General features: G+C 41.4%; 1 protein-coding gene across 6 annotated transcripts; it reads right to left on the bottom strand.

The window, feature by feature from the left end:
- Positions 1-238: 238 nt before the first annotated feature.
- On the bottom strand, positions 239-22,447 carry pals2b (protein associated with LIN7 2, MAGUK p55 family member b). Of its 6 annotated transcripts, none has more exons than XM_029443814.1 (14): positions 22,344-22,447; positions 15,872-15,934; positions 12,969-13,218; positions 8,074-8,192; positions 7,327-7,479; positions 5,341-5,493; positions 4,752-4,979; positions 3,801-3,932; positions 3,616-3,712; positions 3,212-3,280; positions 2,968-3,129; positions 2,662-2,864; positions 2,380-2,508; positions 239-1,763 (listed from the first exon to the last, which is right to left on the bottom strand). In XM_029443814.1, exons 3-14 carry the CDS (start codon positions 13,099-13,101, stop codon positions 1,587-1,589), a joined length of 1,755 nt encoding a protein of 584 aa, XP_029299674.1. In that variant the 5' UTR covers positions 13,102-13,218; positions 15,872-15,934; positions 22,344-22,447; the 3' UTR covers positions 239-1,586. The 6 variants fall into 6 exon arrangements, with proteins under 6 accessions (XP_029299674.1, XP_029299673.1, XP_029299676.1 ...); XM_029443813.1 differs by having other exon boundaries at positions 12,969-13,215; XM_029443816.1 differs by having other exon boundaries at positions 8,092-8,192; positions 12,969-13,215.
- Between the last annotated feature and the right edge of the window lie 1,343 nt (positions 22,448-23,790).

Raw genomic sequence — 23,790 nt, 5'->3', positions numbered from 1 at the left:
GATTTATAGAAAGAAGCTAATCTTCTCGAATGGTAATATCTAACTTCAAGGACCAAGTACAGTCAATTTCTCAATTAACTGCAACTTCCGGTAGACATATTACACGTTTTGATACTACACACACTTTTTTTGGTCTATATAACAAATCAGGCAACTGAGGTTTCACAGCCAGTGTTATGTCAGTAAATTTTTTGAGGTACACATGCATACAAATAATATACACATTTAAAGAGGAAAGTATTTTGTGAGGTTTATTAAAGTTTATTCATTATAACTTTGCTGATAAAAATGTAAAAATAAATCTGAAAACACGAAGTTGATGTGAAGACACTTCAACAGCTAAAACATTGCACAGATTGTTTTTAAATGCCATTAAGGTCTGGCCATTTGACTAGTTTCCATTTCAAATCAATTTGTTGTAAACTTCAGATTTTTTTTTAACTTGTTTTGGGAAAGTTTTACAAAGTAAAGACAAACAATAGTGCTTTAACCTTTGGCGTTGCCAGATGATTACCAGATTGCCATCCAAAATTGTATGTTAAATTATTAAACATTCACATAGCCTGTTTTCAAACTTTATTTGGAGTATGATCAGGGCTTTGGCATACTGCAACACTTAAGAGGACCATAAGGAGGGAGTGTGTTTGTGTCACATTCACATATATAAAACATTAACAAATTGGCTTATGTAGACAGCAAAGACGACGGTCAATGACAATGTAGATGGTCAGACTCCAGACAGACAGACAGGCTGATAACAGGATAATTAAAAACAAACCAATGGACAAAACACTACACTCTACATGTATAAATCACCCTACTGATGAACTTATATAAGAAAACAAAACTAAAATTAACCGACACAGACAGTGTTTGATCTTGAAAAAGTACATTATGAAGTTTTCCTTTTACATACTGGAAGAGTTGTGCGTAAACAGGCCTTTTAAACTCTTTATTTCTATCCAGTTGATCCTGTGAAGGACACTAATAGAAGAGTTAAGGACCGGCTACATAAAAACACTAAAGGATTAAGTTGTTTGGACGTGGAAATAAAACAGCTACATAGGTTGCTCAGGCATGGCAATGATGTGTGATACTGACAGGTTTCTTGGACAATGTCTGCTCAAAGATGTTCTACTCCATCTCCTTTCCTTGATTTCATACTGGAGCTTGGATGGGGATCATAAATCCTGGATGTCCATAAAGACAGACATGAAACCAAGAGACATTACTACAAAATAAGACGTGTAACTACAACAATAAATTAATGCAAAAATATGGCCCGAGTTAATACGTGGCCAGATTTTTTTGTTTCATTCTCAATGGAATTCCACATTGAATAGAAAGATCTTTCATAAAAAGTTATAAAATAAATAAGCACTCTTTCCCTTTGAGTTTTGAATAGAAAAACAGTTGCACAGCGTGCAGGCCCAAGAGGAGAAAGAGCAATACGATTTTTTTATTTTATTATTTATGTTATTTTGCAGAAGTATCTCTGCCCTCTTCTCCTCTTCTTTGGCCTTTGTGGTCACAGACATGCTGGTGGGCCAGTGTGACCCACTCAGAGTGGTCAGTGTAGCCGGTCCTCAGTACACCCAGTTCACTGGGACCCACTGGGGTTCACTGCACAGTTTGTCCACGGCGGCCTGTAACGTCTCGAAGGCCTTGTCCAGGTTGTCGTTGCCGATGGTCAGGTCGAAGTAGTGGCTGTAAGCCCTCTGGATCCGAGCGCTCTCATCAACCGTCTTCCTCAGGTCCACATCCTGCCAACACAGAGTACAGGTGAGTTGTGTAAAGTGGAAATGCAAACAACTCACTTTTCTGGGGGGGGGGGGAGATTATTGTTTAGGTGATGGATAAACCTAGTGTTTTTCTGTCATGTTCATATCAGTGAAATGCATAGAGAAAGAAAATCTACTCCACTGTCAGGACCTGTTACGAGGACCTCACAGGTTACATGGTTGTCTCTAGAACTGGCACAGCACTAAAACAAAGTTTGGAGGTCTGGCTATGCGAGACTACGTCAGGGTTTAATCTGGTTTTGACAGACTGTAGCTGACACCGCATACAAACGCTAGGATGTTTGTCTGTGAACACACCACCCTCTCCTGATGGCTCATTTTAAGCGGCGAGGGGCGAGATTACCAGAGATAAGTGCCGGCTGCGGGCCAAACAGCTGAATAATTTTTGATTCTATTAAAATGGTTTTAATTAACAAGTTGCGATTCCTTATGCATTTTGCATGTACATTTTACAACCACTACCTGGGGATATGGATGTTTGAATGTATTAATCAGGCATTCAAAGGTCTGATATTCTTTTTAGGGTGGCTCAATGTGGGTATTGTAAAGATAATGTGCATGGGAGTTGTTAACCTACCGTGAGTTGCTTAGTGGTGATGCCTGCGTCCACCACGGCTTTGTGCATTGCCTTGAGAGTATCAAAATCTGGCGCTGCAATGTACACCACGTAAGGCATGAACTCCGCTGTTTTCAGTACCTTCAGAGCCTGAAGAGAGACATGGTAGGTGACATTACATGGTCAACAAATGTATTCTGTAACACTGAAGAGATTTCATTTTCTAATATTTCTCATTCCCAAATCAACCTCTCAAATGACCCTCAACGCTGTTTTTTCTACCCTTTCTAAACCTCCTCTTACCTGTGGGTTTACATCCAGGATGCAGGTGCGTCCTGTGCTCACTACCTCGTGGATAGACTCGATCTTGGTGCCATACAGGTTCCCGTCGTACTCGCCATGCTCCAGGAACCGGCCGGCCTTCACGTCCATCTCCATCTCTGTCCTTGTGGTGAAGTGGTAGGAGTTGCCGTCCAGCTCGTCATCACGGGGCCGCCTTGAAGTGACTAAGAAAACGTTCGGTTAAATGTTTGATTTGTTGATTTGTAAAAGTTTAAAACTATTATTTTTGTCTAAGGGTGTGACAGAATTTGGAAACGCATAACGTACATGGCATAGTGGTGCCAAAGCGTGTTGGTTGGAGGACCATCAGCCGGTTCTTGAGGCTGCGTCGGCCCACGCCCTGAGCACCAATCAGAACCAGCGTCTTTCTCTGGAATGCTGGCACCTTTGCCACTTCCTCATAGATCTGCAGCTCATGTCTGTCAAACTCTGTTTAAAAACAGACACAGTTTTTAGCCAACGAAAGAAAAGATACGAAGATACAAATCCTCAGTATGAAAATTTTTCTGACCTGCATTCTTGGCTGTCAAGTACATCATCTTCTTCTTCTTTTTTCCAGCTATGGTTCCACAGAGGATCCCTACAAAACAAGACAAGAACATTGATGCGGTTGTATTTCTGTGCTATTACAGCATTTGGCCAGACGGGGGCAGGCGCGGACCATTTTCTAAGTGTCGGAAACATTGGCTACCCAATTGCCATAAATCAGTTTTCAGTGGTAAAAGCAATAAAGAAGTGACAGAGGTCTAGCAACAAACCGGTTTAAAGACTTTAGTCCAATCCATCTTTTCAACAGAAGGATTGTTTAAGAGAGAAACAGGAAACTTTTGGATGTTTCAGCTCTAACTAAAGCATCATTCCCAGTCTTTATTCAAAGGTCAGGTACAACACTGAGAAACGCACACACTAACATACCTGATGCATCAAAGTCTCGAGGGACAAAAGCTTTCCTCTTCTCTTCCAAGAACTGACTTGGTATCAGTCCCGTAACCCCAGCGACCACATGGCACGCCTGGCACAAATGACAGATCAGATCACAGTTAAATCCCCGTAATTTCAAATGACGGACACTCAAAGAAAATAGATCGAGGAGAACTCACCTGCCACCAGTTGGGATCCTCTCTGTTGACAATCTGAAGGATGTCGCCTTTCTTGAAGGCCATCCCGGCCTCTCGACAAGGGATAAGGTTGTCATTTGCTGGGTTGTAGTCAAAGTATGGCCGCACGTACACCTGTGTGAACACATGCACAGGTTTGAGTCTTTGTGTGAATTAATACATATTCATTGGCTCGCTTAGAATTAAAAAAAAAAAGGTTGTGGATGAAGCACAGAGACTTGAAGACATAAAGAGGCAAAAACTAGAGCGATAAAGAGATTCAAGCTCAGCATGCTGTCTCACACACTGACACAGTAACAGTGGCTCATTCACACCCATTATGTCCGACGTCCCTCACTGCACCCAACACAGCTGTTCACGCTGCGCCAACAGGGAAGGCTTTTGCCAGGAAGGGTAAGTGCTCTGGCTGATGTATTCGATTAAACAAGCAGCCAGAGGAAGCAATAAAACAAGCCAGTAAAATATACTGTACAGTGTGCCATGAGCCTCAGAGCAGAATGTGATTGTGCATTATGTCTCATTCAGTTTTACTGCCATTCATTCAATTTAGGCCTTACAAGCATTTCCAAACGTATGTATTATTTGTTCAGGATGTACATCTTTGTTTTTTTACTCAGGAGCCATAACTGGTTGAAAAATGTGCACGCATGAGGGAAAATATCTAGAAATATTGTAAATTATTGTACTGGAGCATGAGATTCAGGAAGCGTGTGTGTTAGGAGTGTGTGCAAGAGACAGCTAGTGTGACCCAGATAGCATGTGGAGTGTTATTAATAGGACTCCCAGGGTTCACATTCCTGTGCAGGGGATTGTGTGAGGGCTGTAGGACACATCACCACCCTGAACCACTGCCCAACATCTGCCCCTCATTACATAAGTGGGCATGCTTGTGTTTACAATCTCATCTCATTTGAGATGTGTGTGTGTGTTTACCTGCGGAGGTGCGGGAGCGTCTCGGTAGCTCGGGAGTATTTTCAGCGTGATACCTCCGCTGCAGTCTTTGAGCATCTCCTGCAGCTCTGTGGGGTTGTTGCCGACGTCCTTCCCGTTCACTTCCTTTATAATGTCGCCCACATGGAGCAGACCCTGCCTGTCAATCATGCCGCCGTGAAGGATTCGAGCAATGACAAGGTCATCTTTCTCTACACGAAATGTCACGCCCTGAGAGGAAGAAGATAGAAGGGTGATGTTTATCCTATGATATCTGATTGTCAGACACACACACACACACACACACACACACACACACACACACACACACACACACACACACACACACACACACACACACACACACACACTGTCTCTCACACACACACACTCTGATTCAGTCACCTTAACCCACAATCTCAATGTTCTGACACCCTTGTGATTCACTTGGTCATTCGTGTACTCAACCACTCCCAGTATCCACACACACACACACACACACACACACACACACACACACACACACACACACACACACACACACACACACACACACACACACAAAACACACACACTGTCTTTCTCTGCTCACCAGTGGCTCTCCGGCCTTCTTTCGGATGCCAATCATGCGCACAGCATCGGCCTGCATCAGCGCGTTGTTCACTGCGGCATCATTGGCCATCTCAGTGGGGGGCGGGACTTCGTAGCACTTAGAAGCCACCATGTCGTGCGCCTCCAAGAGAGACTGAAAGAAAGAGAGGAGGATGAATTGAGAAGGAGAGAATAATGATGAAAGATGAAGGCAAGGCAAGTTTATTTTCTTTCTATAGCACACACAGCAAAGTGCTTTACTTAAACCATAACAAGCATCAAGACAAAGTGCGAAAGAAACACACAACAAAAGGAACATTAAAGAGCCAGGAGAATATATCATTAAAACAAGCTAAAATAGAATAAGACTCAAGAATAATAGTTATAGTGCAGTGTAAGAAAAACTCTAATTATTTGATTTGATAAGAGGCAGAGGGAAACAGAAAAGACTTCCGCCTTAATGTAAAACAACTGAGAATTGCAGCGTACCTGCAGGTTGTTTCAGACATATGGTGCAAGAAAAAGCATATTCTTCTCTTACAAATAAAAAAGTACTCTTGTTCAATTCAATACATTCAGTGGTTTTGCTGCATTACTTGGTATGACCGGAAGCTAACGCGACTAATGTTAGCAAGCTATAGAACAATATTCCTGTGAAAGGATTCATTACTGAGACAGTTTGACTATGACTCTTCTCCACTTGTGCTACTGTTACGCTAGGTTTTAGCATTTAGCATTATCTATGATGTCAACAAAACTGCTACTTTATTTAGATGATCGCTGTATAACTTGGAATATGAAATTTTGTAACAGTTTTTTTTTTATCACATCTTCTAGGTTTGATTGTCTAGAAATGTAAAATGTTTTAATGTAAACATCAAGCTGTTTAAACACTTAACTTGGTAGTCCTGGATGTGCCTAAATTGTGGCAAAAACTACTCATCTAATGGCTCAAATCCCAAATATGGATTACCACCAAATCTAATCCGTAGCCATCCAACAACTTTCATCCAAGCCTGTTTTTTGAGTATATCTTTCCAACAAATAGACAAACAAGTTAAGCAAGTCTGTTAAGTCACACACTATTTAATAATAGTAATATTAGAATAGTAATATCTGTTTCCCTCATTTCCTCCTTTCCTTTCCAACGCATCTCTCCCTCCCTCCCTGTCTCTCTACTCTCAGTAGGTCAACAGGGTCTTATCCTTCAGCTTACAGCACAAAGGGCTCTGATTGGCGGAGAGGCTTTGCTGGGCTCAGAAGTCTGACTCCTATTAGTCGAGCCTGCGTAAAGCCCCTGGTAGGTCCATGGATAAAGGTTAATGTTGTGTTGATGCATGAGGACGGTATCCAAAACATCAGCTCTGTGCTACTGTAATTACAATCAAAACATTACAACTCTGGACTGAGCTTAATGTTCAATGTACTATAAACTTTTGAACAAAAAGAAATGAAGATGTATCTGTCGTTCACACATACATACAATGACACAATACATTGCAATTCATTTAGCTCCAAAAAAAAGCATCATTTGAAAAGTCTTTGTGAGGTGTTGACTGCAAAGTTCTTCTCCATCGCTGTCCCCCCTCCCTCTGGAACTCACTCTACAAATACACCCGTGACTGTACCGACTTCTCCATGTTCAAATCTCAAATCAAAGCTCACCTCTTCAGATCTGCTTTTAATGTGTAATTACTTCAATGTATTTTAAAAGTTGATGTCCTGTTTTTCTTAATGTCATTTCTAATGTTATATGTACCTGTGAAGCGTCTTTGAGTACCTTTTAAAAGCGCTTGATAAATAAAATGTATCAAAGTTGCAAAGATATTGTATAAAAAGTGGTTCAAAACAGTTTCAAATGGCACCTGTACATTACTTACTCAAACTGAGTCAATACTCAATCCACTAAGAGGAAGATTACGTCCAGAAATCATGTCTGTTCAACCTTTACGTGTGTGTACGAGATCAAGGGTTTGCTCCGCAATACCTGGAAGTGTGGCTCCTGGAGGATCTTGGACAGTTCGGCCGCGCTGCCGTCTTTCAACTTGAGATTGTTGATGTCACCCAAGATATCCGTCACCAGCTCCACATTGTTGTCCTGCACCGCCTCCAGCTTCACTTCCTCCAGCTGTTCTTGAGCCTGGGGGAGACAGAGAGGCTCAGGGAGGGTAGACCTGGAGAGATGGTAACTCTTATAACTTTGTGTGTTATGTTAGTAATTATTTGAATGCGATGCTGAATGAATGAAACTGGATTTTGTTGTGTGGTGATCGCTGACATTGTATTGGATTCTACATACAGGTAAGAGCTGATTTACTGTGGGATTATTTTGTTCTGTAAGCAAGCTGTCTGCATCGTGCTACAATGTTAAAAGTCAAAGGAGTATTTATTAATCATGCTGTCTAGCAGGTACTACAGCTGTCCTTGAACTGAACTTCCTTTTCACTGGACTACAGCAGTGATGTGTTAGAGCAAACGGTGTGTGTGCAGAGGCCTTGCAACACATGCACTCATTAAAAAAGGCACAGACAGTATGTACGCATTAGTGCTACTCCTCTGTGTGCAGACGCAGGGAGCACTCTGTTAGTCAAAGCCTTATTGTACTTCAGCACCTCAGCCACAGCAAGCAAAGCACTGCCGGGAGAAAAGTGAGGGCGAGGGGCGGGGAGGGGGAGTGGGGCTCGGAGGTGGTTAGCAGTCAGTCTGCTCACCCCGAGCTATGTGTGTGTGCTACCTTAGCCAGGGAGCGTACAGTGGGACTTTCCATGATGCCGCGCAGGAAGAGAAGGTCAATGTCTTTTGCGCCCGTGGAGGTGGGCCGCTCACCAGGATTATCTAGCACCTGCTGCATGGCTGGATGGACGGGTGGAGAGATAAGAAAGATACAGACATAGACAAAGAGAGACAGAGATAGGGAGAATTAGCCAGGCGTGAAAGTCATACAAAGCATAAACACACACACACACACACAAGATAAGTTCAGATACTGCAGCAGCTGAGAGAGTGCACACTGGCTTATGAGTGTCAGTACCAACCTCTAACTTTCATGTTACTTAGGGCTGCAGCTAACGATTATTTTCATTATCGATTAATCTGCTAAATATTTTCCTGATTAATAGTTTGGTCTATAAAATGTCAGAAAATAGTGAAACATGTACATCCCAGTTTCTCAAAGTCCAAGGTGACGTCTTTAAATGTCTTGTTTTGTCAGTCCAAAACATACTCCCTTTAATGTGATGCAAAACAGAGAAAAGCAGGAAATCTCACATTGAGAGGCTGAAAACAGCATTTTCTGACATTTCTGTATCTTTCGATTAGTCGACTAATCGTTGCAGCTCTAAAGTTACTAAATTATTGCAAATCTAGCCAAAATGTTTCAAATTAAGAGACAAATATCATATAAATATATTGTAATGATGTTAAACTTTGATCGGCCCATTCCCTCTCTTAATACAGAGTTCTGCCACAGCCTGGCAACCTACCAAAATATCAAAATAAAGCTCCATCTGGAGGTACAGTAAGTCTGATCTGTTCAGAATGACCGCAATTGCATAAATAGTACAGTGGTAAAACTTCCACATGGACATACATATCATGTGTATAAGCTAAGGCACAAAAACTCCAGGATTCAAATGTTCTGAGTTGGTAGAAAGAATCATAACAAATGAACTCCATTGAGTCTTGTATATTAGGTGCACACACAGGTGTAGACCGCAGGTATCAGCCTGCTAACGCCCTCATGCCAGGGTCTCAAAGCCCACGTAAGCCCATTTAAGACACTTAAAGCCCTGGGAACGTGTGTGCGTATGTGTCCCACTCTGAGTCATTATATTCTTATGTGGGTAGTAACTATGTCTAGTCATCACGTGTATACAGTTGATTCTCTCTATGATTATGAGCCTATTATTATCATCTTTAACCTTGACGTATGTCATAAAGGCAAGTCACATTCTAATACTTCCTATCTCCTATTTAGAAAAACTAAAAAAGCACATGTGAATGTATCACATAATTTCACATGTGATAGAGTCACATGATGTATATGGTTTCATATATTTTACATCTTATGCAAAAACATACATTTCATGTTTATTGATCAGTGCAAATGTGGTTTTTGGACATACTGTACCACAGACTGTACATGAATACATAAGAATGTATATTTCTGTATATTTTTTTCAGTTCAACTATAGCTTGGCAGTGAGATCTTTTGTTATCATTCATCATGTATTCATCATACATACACAAATTGCACAGTTGTAGGATTAAGAAGGAGGAGAGGGAGATTATAGTATATAAATATATCAAATATATCAAATATAGATAATAATGTATCTCACAATGAAGCAAATACCTAACTGTTGCTTGATAACCACAGAACACAGACAGACTGCATGACTTGAATGTTCCATGCAAAAACAAACCTTAAATATTTATGATCCTCTTAAAGAAGGACAAATAGGGGAGGGATAAAAACTGCACTGCAGACTGTTAAACCATCCATAAAGCAGTATATTTACTGCATCACGACCATTCAGATATATATACTATGTTTGAGCAGAATATTCAGTTTCTGTGGGGACCCCACACCATGTTCCACAAGCTAGAAAAACACAAAGTCTCAGAGCAGAACTGTAATTGTAGTAAACACATCCACACATGTGCAAACACATAAACAAGCATTACACTACCAACTTGATTGCACTACGCTTTACTACAACACTCAATCACTCTTAATTAAGTCACGGTACGACCTCCTAAAATTTGGAGAATAACATGTTTTCCGTTTTTCCCAAGACTCATGCAACTACTCTCATTCACATTCTTGAACACATCTGACTACAAAACCTCAAAAATACACAAACATTAACACACACACAGCTGTATCCTGAGTTGCAGTGGTCTCTGTGATGACCTTTACCCACTTGGTCAGCTCTTTGTGTCACCACGTCCTCGACCACTGGAATGTTTGCTCATCCCAGCTCTTCAACAGCCCCCCCCCCTTGCCACGTGTAATAGTGTGTGTACATTACTTATCCTAACAAGAAACCCTGAGATGCTTTTCTATCCTGTGAGAGATTGGAGATGAACGAAAGCCTCCTACCTTAAGTCTCTATAATCTCATGAAATATGGCATGGAGATACAACCACCTACGAGCCTCTTGCTAAACCTGGCCTGAAGACGTTGTAAAATCTAAGAGATTATAGCATTGGACAGTTACAGTAGAGGGTTTTTTCCCAGCTGGTTTATTTATCTATACATAATGAATCATCCCGCTTACCTTTTCATAATTACTCCCTCTGTGGCAGTATGGTCTGCCTGCAGTCTCTTACCATCTAACCACCGCCTCTGACTATGTACACCTACCAGCACCGTGTGCTGTGAATGCCAATGCAGAATCTCCCTGATTAAGAATTACTAACTCTGTTTCTCAAAGGATGTGAGACAAGGTGGAGACCAGAGGAGCACATCGACTGACACAAAAGTCAGCCACACATCACCTGAAACAAATTATATTTCAGTCTGTTTTCTTCCCAGTAATTCAGGTTAAGAACTGAATCACCTCCAGGGAAAAGAAGCAATCAGTGATTATAACCAGAGGTAGGCTACTCTGGATATATTAGGGATTAGTTTAACTAAATTGAAAATATTATTTTTGATTAGAAATAAATTCTATATTTTGAGTTAGCTGTAGCACCTGATTACTACCTGTTGCATTCGAGACTGCAAAAACTATCTCACTAGTCGGTGAGGGAGCAGAGAGGTCTAAACAGTTAGCTAAAAGTAATGGAGAACAAGTTGAAATACTAAGCTAATAGATATCTGAAGGGAATGTGCGAATGGTTTAAATAAATAGCTAGGGTTGAAATACATAGCCTATCTGAAAGCAACGGATTAGTTGTTGAAATGTTAGCTGAAACTTTAAGATAATGATGGACAGTTGTAATAGTTAGCTAAAAACTTTAAGATAATGATGGACAGTTGTAATAGTTAGCTAAAAACTTTAAGATAATGGATGGACAGTTGTAATAGTTAGCTAAAACTTTAAAATAATGATGGACAGTTGTAATAGTTAGCTTAAACTTTAAGATAATGGATGGACAGTTGTTATAGTTAGCTAAAAACTTTAAAATAATGGATGGACAGTTGTAATAGTTATCTTAAACTTTAAAATAATGGATGGACAGCAGTAATAGTTAGCTAAAACTTTAAAATAATGGATGGACAGCTGTAATAGTTAGCTAAAACTTTAAAATAATGGATGGACAGCTGTAATAGTTAGCTAAAACTTTAAAATAATGGATGGACAGCAGTAATAGTTAGCTAAAACTTTAAAATAATGGATGGACAGCTGTAATAGTTAGCTAAAACTTTAAAATAATGGATGGACAGCTGTAATAGTTAGCTAAAACTTTAAAATAATGGATGGACAGCTGTAATAGTTAGCTAAAACTTTAAGTTAATGGATGGACAGCTGTAATAGTTATCTTAAACTTTAAAATAATGATGGACAGTTGTAATAATTATCTTGAACTTTAAAATAATGGATGGACAGCTGTAATAGTTATCTTAAACTTTAAAGTAATGGATGGACAGCTGTAATAGTTAGCTTAAACTTTAAAATAATGGATGGACAGCAGTAATAGTTAGCTTAAACTTTAAAATAATGGATGGACAGCTGTAATAGTTAGCTTAAACTTTAAAATAATGGATGGACAGCAGTAATAGTTAGCTTAAACTTTAAGATAATGGATGGACAGTTGTAATAGTTAGCTAAAACTTTAAAATAATGATGGACAGTGGTAATAGTTATCTTAAACTTTAAAATAATGGATGGACAGCTGTAATAGTTAGCTTAAACTTTAAAATAATGGATGGACAGCTGTAATAGTTAGCTAAAAACTGTAAGATAATGGATGGACAGTTGTAATAGTTAGCTAAAAACTTTAAATAATGGATGGACAATTGTTATAGTTAGCTAAAAACTTTAAGTTAATGGATGGACAATTGTAATAGTTAGCTTAAACTTTAAATAATGGATGGACAGCTGTAATAGTTAGCTTAAACTTTAAAATAATGGATGGACAGCAGTAATAGTTAGCTAAAAACTGTAAGATAATGGATGGACAGTTGTAATAGTTAGCTTAAACTTTAAATAATGGATGGACAGTTGTTATAGTAAAACTTTTGCCCCTACCAAGTGGTAAGCTAGTAAATGCAAACATGAACAAACCAACCTTAACATTGAAGGTTAAATTATATGAAAATATTATTGATTTACATAATGTGTTAAATAACATTGAGTTTTAAATCAATTTCATTGAACCTCTTTGGAAAATAATGATGAATGGTTACTTAAATTCATCTGACAGGCCTGTGGGGATACATCAGGCAATACATGTTGTGAGCCAGTACTCTAATGGATCATAAGATCATCTTGTTACATTTAATGATAACTAAAAAGTCTGATAACCAATTAATTCTATAGGAGTTACCTGACAAACTAAATCACCATACATTTTTCCCTTCTATCAATACCATCATCTCAAGTTTTAAAATGAAATAAAGGTCTACAGTATATCTCCCCTCCCTGGTGACACCCCACCTCTTCCTCCTCCTTTCCTCACCTCCAGACGTATCTGCTTCCTGGCTGGACGGCACTGCTGGGGGCCCCTCCACGCCAGGCTGTCCCGGGGGCGTCACCTCCTCCTCCTCCTCCCGTACCCCATTGGGACAGGCATCCTCCATAGCTGTGACCATCGCCAAGCCCTCGTTCTTCCTCTCTGCTGCCACAAGAATGCTAAGACTAACCACTAGTAAACCACCAGTAGTTCTGCAACTATGTCTTCTGTCCTCCAGTCGTCTTGTCTGGCACTGCTGACCCGAGAGAGAGAGATGAGAGAGAGAGAGAGAGAGAGAGAGAGAGAGAGAGAGAGAGAGAGAGAGAGAGAGAGAGAGAGAGATGGGATTGAGGACAGAGTATGAGAGAAGCAAAGAGACAAAAAGAGAGCGACAATAGAGTGGGATTAAGATCAGGGGATATTAAGAGACAAGGAGATGAAGAGGAGTGGAGAGCAGGAGGAAAGATGAGGGGGAGAAATGGAAGAAGGTGAGAGACTAATGTGAAGATAAGTTTAGAAAGACAGGCGTGGAAAGTGACGGAGAGAGGTAGAAAGCTGGATCGCATACACAGATGTGGACATGCGTTCAATGCTTGTCGTTCACCTCCCTCCACTCTTTAATACCTTCCCTTCCTAACCATCAACCCCCCTCCGTTGGTTACACGCACACACACACTCACACACATAATACCACAATCCTCTCCTGCTGTTGAGGGCTTGTTGAGTACCCCTCCTCTTGTTTCCCGGACTCCACCCCAAGTCGAGTTGCCCCACTAGTGTAGACAGAGGCACACACACGTACACATACACACAAGTTGAATGTGTCATTATGTAAGTAATCTTATATAAGTGTTACTGAAGGGGGCCTGACCCTACATTCCCATTCTTTTCGTCCTTTTTTCTCTCATGCACACTGCTCATGGTTTGGACATCCCTCTGCAGCAATGTGCAGAAACTCTCAGCGTGTGCAGATTGTGCTCGGATTTAGTCCCTCAGCGGTAGTCCACCTCCTTAAAGCAGCATGTGTGAACCTAATGGGAGCTTTTTTTTCTCTGTCTTTTTTCTCTCCTTCTAATGTGCCTTTACCACTTTACTGGCTGGGTGCTGTCGGGATTATGCTCATTTTGGGGCTGTACGTCTGAGCCTTAATACATTTGGGGAAGCTACTGGTGCAATACCTTTGTAGTAGGAACCGATAACTTTGCGTTATATCGGTATTGACGATGATATTAAAAAATTTTAATATGGATATGTTAATAAAGCACTTTTATATGCTTTTGTACAGTTATATGGCTACAGACTCATTCATTCGCCAAAAAAGGCAATATATATATAAATATATATGTCTATATAGTTAGCGCAATAATATTATTATCGTAAATTGTCTTGGCGAAAATAATTGTGTAGTAAAACAACCATGCTAGCTGCTCTGTGAAGCAAGACAACACTATGCTCAATATGACAATGCTAACCTGCTAATGTTTAGCAAGTACCCTGTTTACCATCTTGGTTTAACATGTTAGTTTGCTAACATGTTAAATTTATGTGGCGACCTGCCAGGCCTAAATTGACTCCCCGCCGGGCCTTAGCATCTCATCAAGTATTTTTAAGATGTTTATTAAACTAAAGTAATGTGTTTAACACTAGTTAGTGCGGTTGAAAGAGAGATGGGGAGAGAGACAAAGTGTGTGTATGTGTGACCGCAAGTTAGTAATTATGATTACCTATCTGCCCCAGCCACCCGCAAATCATCTCCGTACAACTAACAGTACCGTGCTGAGCGATAGCGGGTCAGTCAAAATATCAATGCTGTCAAGATGCACAGGAAAAGCAAAAGAGACAGCTTATACATCCTGGAGTCATCAAAAACAGGCCCCTCCCACAACGACACAGCTGTGCGAGGAGCAGATCTGTAGGCTTTAATCCGCCCTGCCTCTCCCTCCACCCCATCCTCAACATGACCAGTCAACCCCTCCCCCAACCCGGGACATGGGATTTTAATCCGGCCACGACGGCACAGGATTACAGAATCTCTCTATCTCCTTCTCCTGGTTTGCTAATGTACACTAACGTGGCTTCTTGGTGAAATGGCCACTGCCTCTGTATGAAAGAACATTTCCCCTTTGGACATCAATACAATGTTACGTATTGCCGGTAAATTAGACCCACAGGACTAAATGTTCACAGTTCATTGATCACACATGTGATTCCTCTAAAATGTCAACCTATTTGTTCCTCTTTAGAAAATAAGAAGATGAGAGCCGAAGTTTAACTGAGGCAGAACAGCTGTGTGAGGAGAAACACATTTAAATGCTTTGTTTTGACCAAAACATCACGGGAAGTTAACACAGAATTTAAGAAGATAATTCATCACCAAGCTATATAATGAGCAAAATAAGATTGTGCTATGTTTCATTTAAATAATTGGTTAATCACTCAGCAAAAAGCCACTTTCAGTATGAAACACACTGGTATTTGTAAAGTCAAGAGAAGCCTGTATGAGAAAATTACTAGGGTGGACGTAAATAAGTGTTGCGTCGATGGTAAGTAACCAAAGCAACAAGTCTGGGACAAAGCGAGATGTATAAACGCTCTGAGCTATACAATACAACACATCTTATTAGTAGTGTCTTCGGTATATAAAACTAAACCTTCAATTTCACTTTTAAATACGGAGAAAGTCAACCGTGTAAACTACATGGACATATAAACACACATGGAAAAAAACAGCGGATTCCTTGCTTCCTTAAAGCAGTTCTTTTAAGAGCAGTGATCAACACATCCTTCCTTCAAAGACTGGCAGTCTTCCCACTGAACTGACAAAATCATATCAGCATGCAGAAATCATGTGACTTAACGTCTCCAGTGTGTCAGTACCGAGGAAGAGGTGGGCAGGAAGTTGTGTTTACCTGTGCCAATCGGTGTAGTCCAACCCCGGTCCTACTGGCTGCTCATCAGTCAACTGTGTAGACCTAAAAAGAGACAGAGAGATGTGTGAAAGTTTGTGAGACTCATCCTTATGAGACACTAATATTCAGTCCTACTTGCATTCCTGCACACCAGTTTTCATCATTCCTCTAACACACACTTGCTTGAGCGTTCAGATTCGTACTCGTGCTTATCCCTTAAAACACATTCAATAACACTTTTTCCCAGTGGATTATCTGTTTCATCTATCTATGTCATGCACGCATCCTGCAAGATAGGAGTCGCATCTGCAGACTGGAGCCGTTGTTGGTTCAGAGTGATGCACAGAGTCATCCAGGACGATTCATTGTCCTCAGCTATTCAAGGATGCCTGCATCATCAGCTGGCACTGTGCCGTCAACATAGTAAATGGCCACTATTCTCTAAAAGTAATGACAAAGCAGTATGCATTCATTACCAGAAAGACTCTCACTTTCAATTGCAAACTAAGGCATATGCATCCACGCCTTTTATAAGTGTTTCATGAAGACCTAGACGTGTATATTGGAGGATCAATATTAATAGCTGATATTGCCTCATGAAAGATATATCTTTATTTAATGTCAGTAGTGGCAGATGTGCAAAAACATTTGTGGTAAACCATAAAGGAAGCAGTGCTGTGCAAATTGTATTGATCCTTGTAAAAGATGTGCGTAAAGCTAATATAATATCAGCCAATAATCAGAATCTGAATTTAAAAAAATCTCAAATAAAGGTATACTTTCTCACTCAAGCTTTTAGCTGTTTAACATGGTCTTCACCAGAAAAGTAGTTGTCAATCTCAACCTTTAAGCCTACATGTATGAAGAGTCCTAAAGGTACTCAAAACCATGTTCAATTGTACCTTCAGCAGTGACATCTAAGCAAACTGTGCTGATGAAACTGTGAAATATAATCAAATGATTCAAAACAGGCAATTACAGTAAGTGACACCTGAGTTGGGATTGTTTTGGGGACTGCTCTTCCCAAGGTCAAGAATAAACTGTCAAGCTCAAGTCATCAGAATCAATTTTACTCACAAGTATTGGTATCTTCACTAGCTCCAAAACCATCGTTTGAAAGGTTATTTCCTTACTTTTCCTCATTTCTACTCGTAAGTGAGTCTGAATGTGCACAGACCTGCTCCCCTGCAACAGGCCCAACCCCGCTGTACGATGTTTAAAACATCATCTGTCTCATAGAACTGCAGTCTGGCAGTGTTAAAACCATTTACGCTGCTCTGAATTAATTAAATGCAAGCCAGCAAAAAAACAATGAAATAGAGTGATAACTGATGCCTGAAATCACCAACAAAACAATAGATTATCACTCTGACATGCTTCATTTCTTTTAGCCTGTGTCTATTTCCCTCTTTCTCTTGACCATAGGAAAGGAAGGATAGTGTGGTGGCTGGAAAGATTGGAAAATCACATGTTCTAGCTGCTCACTCTGTTAAAACAGTGTATAAGGCATCCAATAAATTAGAATATTAGTATACCTTCTCAGTCACACCGTCCACTTATCCTTTGACCTTAAGATCCTCTATGGTCTCGGTCATTCCAACCCACTCTGGAAACCATCAAAACCGTTTCCACGGGATAAAACATTTACAAGGTGATTACAACACACAGAGGAAGTCTACTCATCACCGCTTTGCTATTATCCCTTGTTGCTGTTCTGGGGTCTTTTCACCCATCATGCTGGAGCTAATTGGTTCTTTATCGTATGAGAGAAAGAGAGAGAGAGTTAGAGGTCGATTCATTACGCAACACAGATTACAATCAGGCACGGCACGCTCATTGGAAGTGAAAGTTATCCCTTGGAGGAATGTTAATGGTGGCAAAGCCACCGGTGCAAGTCCTCGCCAAATCATCCGCACAGCGGGGCAGAAGCCAGGCCGGGCCAATCAAAGGTCCGAACAGGGAGGGAGGAGAGCGCAGCAGAGGTAAAGCAAAGAAGGGAAGGGCCACAACTTGGTTTTAGGGGAATGAATAAAAAAGGGCAGAGGGAGTTTCAAGACATTCAGAGCAATGAGGGAGAGATAAAAGGCACATTAGGAGTCATGAGAGAGATGAGTATCCCCAAAGATTAGATAGACTTGTGGCATAAGCCTCTCAAATCTTGGGAGGCTGAGAGGGAACAGAGAGGAAAGAGTGGTGGGATTGGTCGTTCAAACACATTTGTAATCTGTTTTGCTGTTTCCAGAAACTGCCATGTAACTGTAGTTCCTCTTGTAATAGTTGCACCAAATGAAAATCTTTTTGTATCTGGATGTACATGAATGCTTTCTGAGAATTTGCATATCATAGAATAGACGTGGAGAGTTTGTGTGTGCACGTATTTGTTTGCAAAAGCAGAGTCACCTCAAGGACTAGGAACTGAGTCACAACACGCATTTTTATTTTATTTTACCAGTCAGGTCGATTTTCTCACATTGCTTTAAACTCTGAGCATTCACCAGACTCAAGACTCCCTTGATATCTTTTAATCGCCATCATGGTCCGCTCCCCTTTCCTCCTCTTAGGGAATAGGGAAAATCACAGGAAGTGGTCATTTGTGATCTTGGCTGCCGTTGGCTGGCGCATAGGAAGGGACGAGCCAACAAACGTCCTCTGAGTGCCCCCTCGTTGCCAAGCACTCAGATGATGGACAGCTCATGGAAGAGGGATTACGCGGGGGATCAGAGGGTTTGTTTTTGTACAAAACATCATTGCTGTCTCACACATGTAAACCTGTGTGTGTGTGCGTGTGTGTGTGTGAATGTGCACGCTATTAAAAGCACAGACAAACATCAGCTGGCTGTGTGGTTTTAATTCCTTCAGGTTCAGTCACGCAAGCGAGAAATCTCACTCCACCTCCGACTTGATGTCTCAATGAGCACAATTTGTGATTTCATAATCTCGGATGGAGTCCCACGCTACATCTCTTAGAGTCATGAAACACAAATACACAAAAGTAAAGCCCATAAGGCACTCAGCCTGGAGAAAGCATTCAATCCGTGTCTATGTTCTCTCCACCTCTATTCTCTGCCTGACAAAAACCATTCCCCCAGCTCCGTGGTGCACATGGCTCTCAAAGAAGCCATCACTCTCAGTTCCTCTCAATGACTTGAGAATCACAAAAGAGGCCAGTGAGCTCTGCCCTGCCTGGAAGCCCAGATGCCACTTCATTGGCTGACTCCAGGGGTAGCAAAGGGCAATTATTAAACTTTCCTAAGCGCTGAGTTGCAGCGCTTCCACCGTATGACGGCAGTATGGTAGTAGTGAGTGCTCTCGGGGCACAAGATATTCAAGGAAGCTGTGTGTATTTGCAGATCTACGTGTGTGTAATGACTGGCTATTCATATAACCCCCCTCCATAACCAACCCCATCCTGTCCTGCCTCACACCCATCACCCTCTGCCTCCAGACAAACCCTATGTAGGTCACGCCATGTGTTAACACAGCCGCCCAATATGAGGATTACACTGCTACCCCAAGATGGCCATTTTAGCAGATTAACATCTGCAGTATATTTGTCATGAACATGATTTCTAACCATCAATCTATTTCTGCAGCATGTCTACGGAAAGTTCATCAAACCAGCTCAGTTTCTCCAAATCTACCACAAATGATGAGAATGCAGCTTTACCCACCTTTCTGCTGATTCATGCCTACCTCTAGTCTTCACCTGACACTGCGATTTAAATAACCACAATTTAACACAAAGACATCAATTGTTGCATCATTGCACTTTCCCCACATCACCAAAAATGACCTCATTCTCCTCCTCGGTGATGTTCCAGCTGGTTGGGTGTCTGTGCTTTGCCACGCATATTGGGATGATGTAATTACCCAGCCGTCCGCGGCTCGACACAGAACGCGCAGTGATCTTAATAATGAGCACCTCCTGACATAATCTAACCCGCCACATGGCTGTGCCTGCTTCTTCTCGGTCTTTCTCCCTTCCCAGACTCCCGTTACTGATCATTAGTATTAAGGAAACGACAGGGAGGGGATGGGGGAGGGCGAAGTGATGCAACAGCACTTAACATGAATGCAAAGTTTATAAAATGTCCAAATTGAAGTTGTCTCATGTTGGATCTTGAAAATGTGAGAAGAGCGAGGGAGGAAAAGATAAGCAAAATACATTAGGATCAAATTAGTTTACCCAGTCTGTTTGCCTTTTTTCCAGCTCATCTTGCAGACACATGCATCTCCCCCATAAAGCTATACTGTGGTTGTGCGGCTCCAGTTCAAATTAATATGACTTTGAGCTGGTATGCTTACATGACGACCTTAAACAATCTCCTCAGCAGAAAATATGTTGAATATCTCACATAACTCATTATTTGTCACCTTGATCAGTCTGTAGTATGTGGAGTTTTGCCAGAGTGATTCAGATTCAACATGTCTGTCTTTCATTTAGGTGAAAAAAGACAAGGGGAGGTGTTTCTGCATAAAATCAAACTCTCTTATGTTACATGGATAATGTTATTGTTCATCAGCAGTGGTATGCCCCTTAGTAATGGACCAAATCTGACGTATCAGCACTATGTGCTGCAGCAAAATCTGCCAAAAACATTAGTCTTGTAGCAATTCGTACACAAAGATAATGTTCCTCTCTGTACAGGTTAGCTATTTAGTTGTGTACTTTCGTGACATGGATGCAATTAGCTCATGATAAATGTGATGGGGTCAGTTATGCGTTAACTGTAGGGAGGTGCAGCCTGGTGCTGGGCAGGGAGGGTTGATTGTAGGTGTACAGATAACAACCCCTGTGATACATGTGTTGTTCATAGCTGGGAAGTGTGAGTCACCACAGTCCGAATGTGTGTGTGTGTGTGTGTGTGTGTGTGTGTGTGTGTGTGTGTGTCTGTGTGTGTGTCTGTGTGTGTGTGTGTGTTTTCCCTTTCTCTATCTCTCTCTTCCTCTACCACCCCTTCTTTTTTCTGTACCATCTTTCACAATTCTATGTATTAATAATGGAGAAGTAGAAGCTTCTGAATGACTCACTCATACACTATGTTCTAACATCAGGAGCATGTGTTTAACTTGAAATTCATGTTGTCCTCCGCCCTGCTGACAGGAAGGAATATGCATATGAGGGCTGAGATGTCTAACTTTGCGCCGTATTCCACCTACTTCAGCAGAACAATGAAGGTCATCCTGGATCCTGACTCAGAAGTCTGCCCAGGGACTGCAGATTTACTCTAATGCATTAAACTGTCTCGGACTCCTTCCTTTCCTCCCTTTGTTCCTCCTATTAGATTCAACAAATCTGATTAGGTCCTCTAAAAGGAAGAGAGAAAGATCCATAAGCTCTAGTTTAGATGCAACAAAACCCACACTGCCCTTCTCACTGGTCTGGTGGCCTGTATAGTACCTCCTGGAAAGGATCCCCAATGATGTTGCGTATGTGCATGGGCTTCCCCCATCACGTGCATGAGGCTAAACAGCTTATAAACTGTGCCAAGTGACCTTGTGCTCCTCTGAGCAAGGAAGTCCCAAGATTCATTGAGAGCTGTTAGTCTGTTGTGATATGAGAGTAGTTTCATGTTTCGATTAAGCGCTCACATAAAGTGGATCTGACATCGTGTTAGTGCATTGTTATTAGGTGGTGCACTCATACGTCTCAGTGGAAGACAGAAAAAATAAATCAATATGACCGTCTGGCTGCGTCTCCGGTCGGCCAGCCTGTGCCAAACCACCGGTCCCCCCTCTCATTAAGCATCAGCTCAAGGCAAACGAAGCTTTGTTGAGAAAGTTTCTAGACAACAAAATCAGAGAACATGCTCTACCGGGTGCACATATTACTGTGTATGACTTGCTGTCATAGTAAAAAACGCTCTCTCTCTCTCTCTCTCTGTCTTTTCTAAAGCCCACCCTTTGATGGTAGATGTTGCAGTCTATCATTTCAGGACTGAGGCGCGTTCCAACCTCCTCATCCTGTCAGCACTATAACCTGCAGGTCTTTCCTAATATCTTCCCATTCATGGATCGACGCCACGGTTCTGACGCATGGCCACATCCGTGCGCAGATTCCGTGCGCTTGAACTGTGCGCCAGATCCGTGCCAAACGCTTGCACCGTTTTGGCTGACCAGACAACTGTAAATTCACACCGATCTCGCCACACGTGCGGCCATTTTTTGTTACCCATCTGAGCCATTGTGGCGTGCGCATACTTGCGACTACAACCCATCCACTGTACCCTTCCCCATGATATGCAGGAAAAGGGATCAGACTCCACAATAGGCGCCCAACACAAACTAATATGTGTCTGAATAAAGGATGTTCTCACAGCAGAGCGGGCTGTATTGGGGGAAAACCTCCCCTTCTGTCAAACTCTACTGCACCTCAAACACGGCAAAGTGTCTTTGTTTCCCGTTTAAAAGCCAAAGTGTGAATGAATTCAAAATCTTAACCCCGCACATATGACCACGAGCTGTGACTTACCTGTGAATCGTATGTGTGAGTTCGCAGTAGTCCACCCACCGTCCCGGTTGGACATTCAGGCCCCCCTCAGCTGTCTGTCCTGGTCCCGCAGCAGACTACCAGAGAACACGACGCCAATCAAACAGACACGCCCCGCCTCCTCTCCTGACGTCATACAGCGTCGACCAATGGCAGCCAAGGTACAACCCTCTCGTGAATACATTGTGTACATGTAGTATTTCCACAATGTCATACACACACTCGTCCATTCACACAAATACATGTTAGCATTATTTCAAATACACAAAGCCCAAGCTATGAAAATGCCTATTAAAGAAGGTTTCCAGAGAAAAGTTTAAGTCTAAATGAGGCGCTGAACTAACATGATATGGTACTATCATACAACCATAGGCCTATTTTAAAAGTATAAGACTCTTTTTGACAACAAATAAGCTATACGCCCACCTACACAGGCCACATGTTATGCTAATAGACCTACTAAGAGTTTTGAAGTACATTTTGTAAAAAATCCCTCTTGAATAACACATAAACGTGATAATAAATGAGACCATTTGTTAATATTACATTGCACACAAGACTACTTAACACGCACAAACATAAAGTGACTATAAGCGGCAGTTCCAACGGCCTCGCGAGCTCAATTTAATGTTCCATTTATAAATGTGTGTTTATCTTATCCTAAATATTCAGGTCCCACATCAGCCTACACAGTTTTACCACACTCCAGTGTCCGCATCCATTTTTCATCTACTTTTATCAACTCTCCACAGAGAGCCTTTAGCTGTGAGAGGGAGAGCCACGAAGCGAGATACAGCTAGGTTTATATTTGATTAATGATTTAATACTTGTTCTATACTCAAGGTAAAATGTTTATCCACCACATGAACTCACCGGGTCCCCCTGTGAATGTTGTTTCATCCTTTGGGTTATCTCATTTCCATTGCAGACTGTGTGTCTGCAGTGCCTCTTCCCTAACTGCTTGATTTGTGCTCTATGGGCTGATTCGATGTTGATGCGGTAGGTTAACCACTCGTGTAATTGCGATAATGCTCCTGGAAATGCCATTTCTCCCGTCATTTAGTTTTAGAGTAGGTACTTATTCGTATGGCCACAAGAGAGCGCCATTAGCTACCCAATTGGCTTCAAATTGACTGTTTTTCTGACCATATAAGCTTTTACTGGACCATTCATGCTTTATAGACCAAGTTCATATGTACCCTTGCCTTATTACCAAGTCCCATAGAACATGCTCCTACAGTCATATATATCAGCTGGGAGGCAAGGTGTGGCACAGCAAGTCCAAACTTGATTTCATCATAAGGGAAGAGACGTGTCTGAGATGTGTCAGGAGAACAGTTAAAACATTTTTTTTTACATCAGGGGAACATTTTTGCTCTAATCTGACTGGGAAAATAATGAATCACATTTAATATATAATACAAGGTCA

The sequence above is a fragment of the Cottoperca gobio genome, chromosome 11 (assembly GCF_900634415.1).
Source record: "Cottoperca gobio chromosome 11, fCotGob3.1, whole genome shotgun sequence".
Lineage (NCBI taxonomy): Eukaryota > Metazoa > Chordata > Actinopteri > Perciformes > Bovichtidae > Cottoperca > Cottoperca gobio.
Note: the sequence above shows the minus strand (reverse complement) of the source record. Positions and strands in the feature narration are given on the sequence as shown.

Bases quoted from the DNA above. Each gene is read 5' to 3' on its own strand.
- pals2b (XM_029443814.1), bottom strand. From the start codon at position 13,101: ATGGTCACAGCTATGGAGGATGCCTGTCCCAATGGGGTACGGGAGGAG. The intron at 3,130-3,211 runs GTCAGAAAAATT...GTTTTTAAACAG, and splicing joins CTTGACAGCCAAGAATGCAG to AGTTTGACAGACATGAGCTG. The intron at 2,865-2,967 runs GTACGTTATGCG...ACGTTTTCTTAG, and splicing joins CTTTGGCACCACTATGCCAT to TCACTTCAAGGCGGCCCCGT.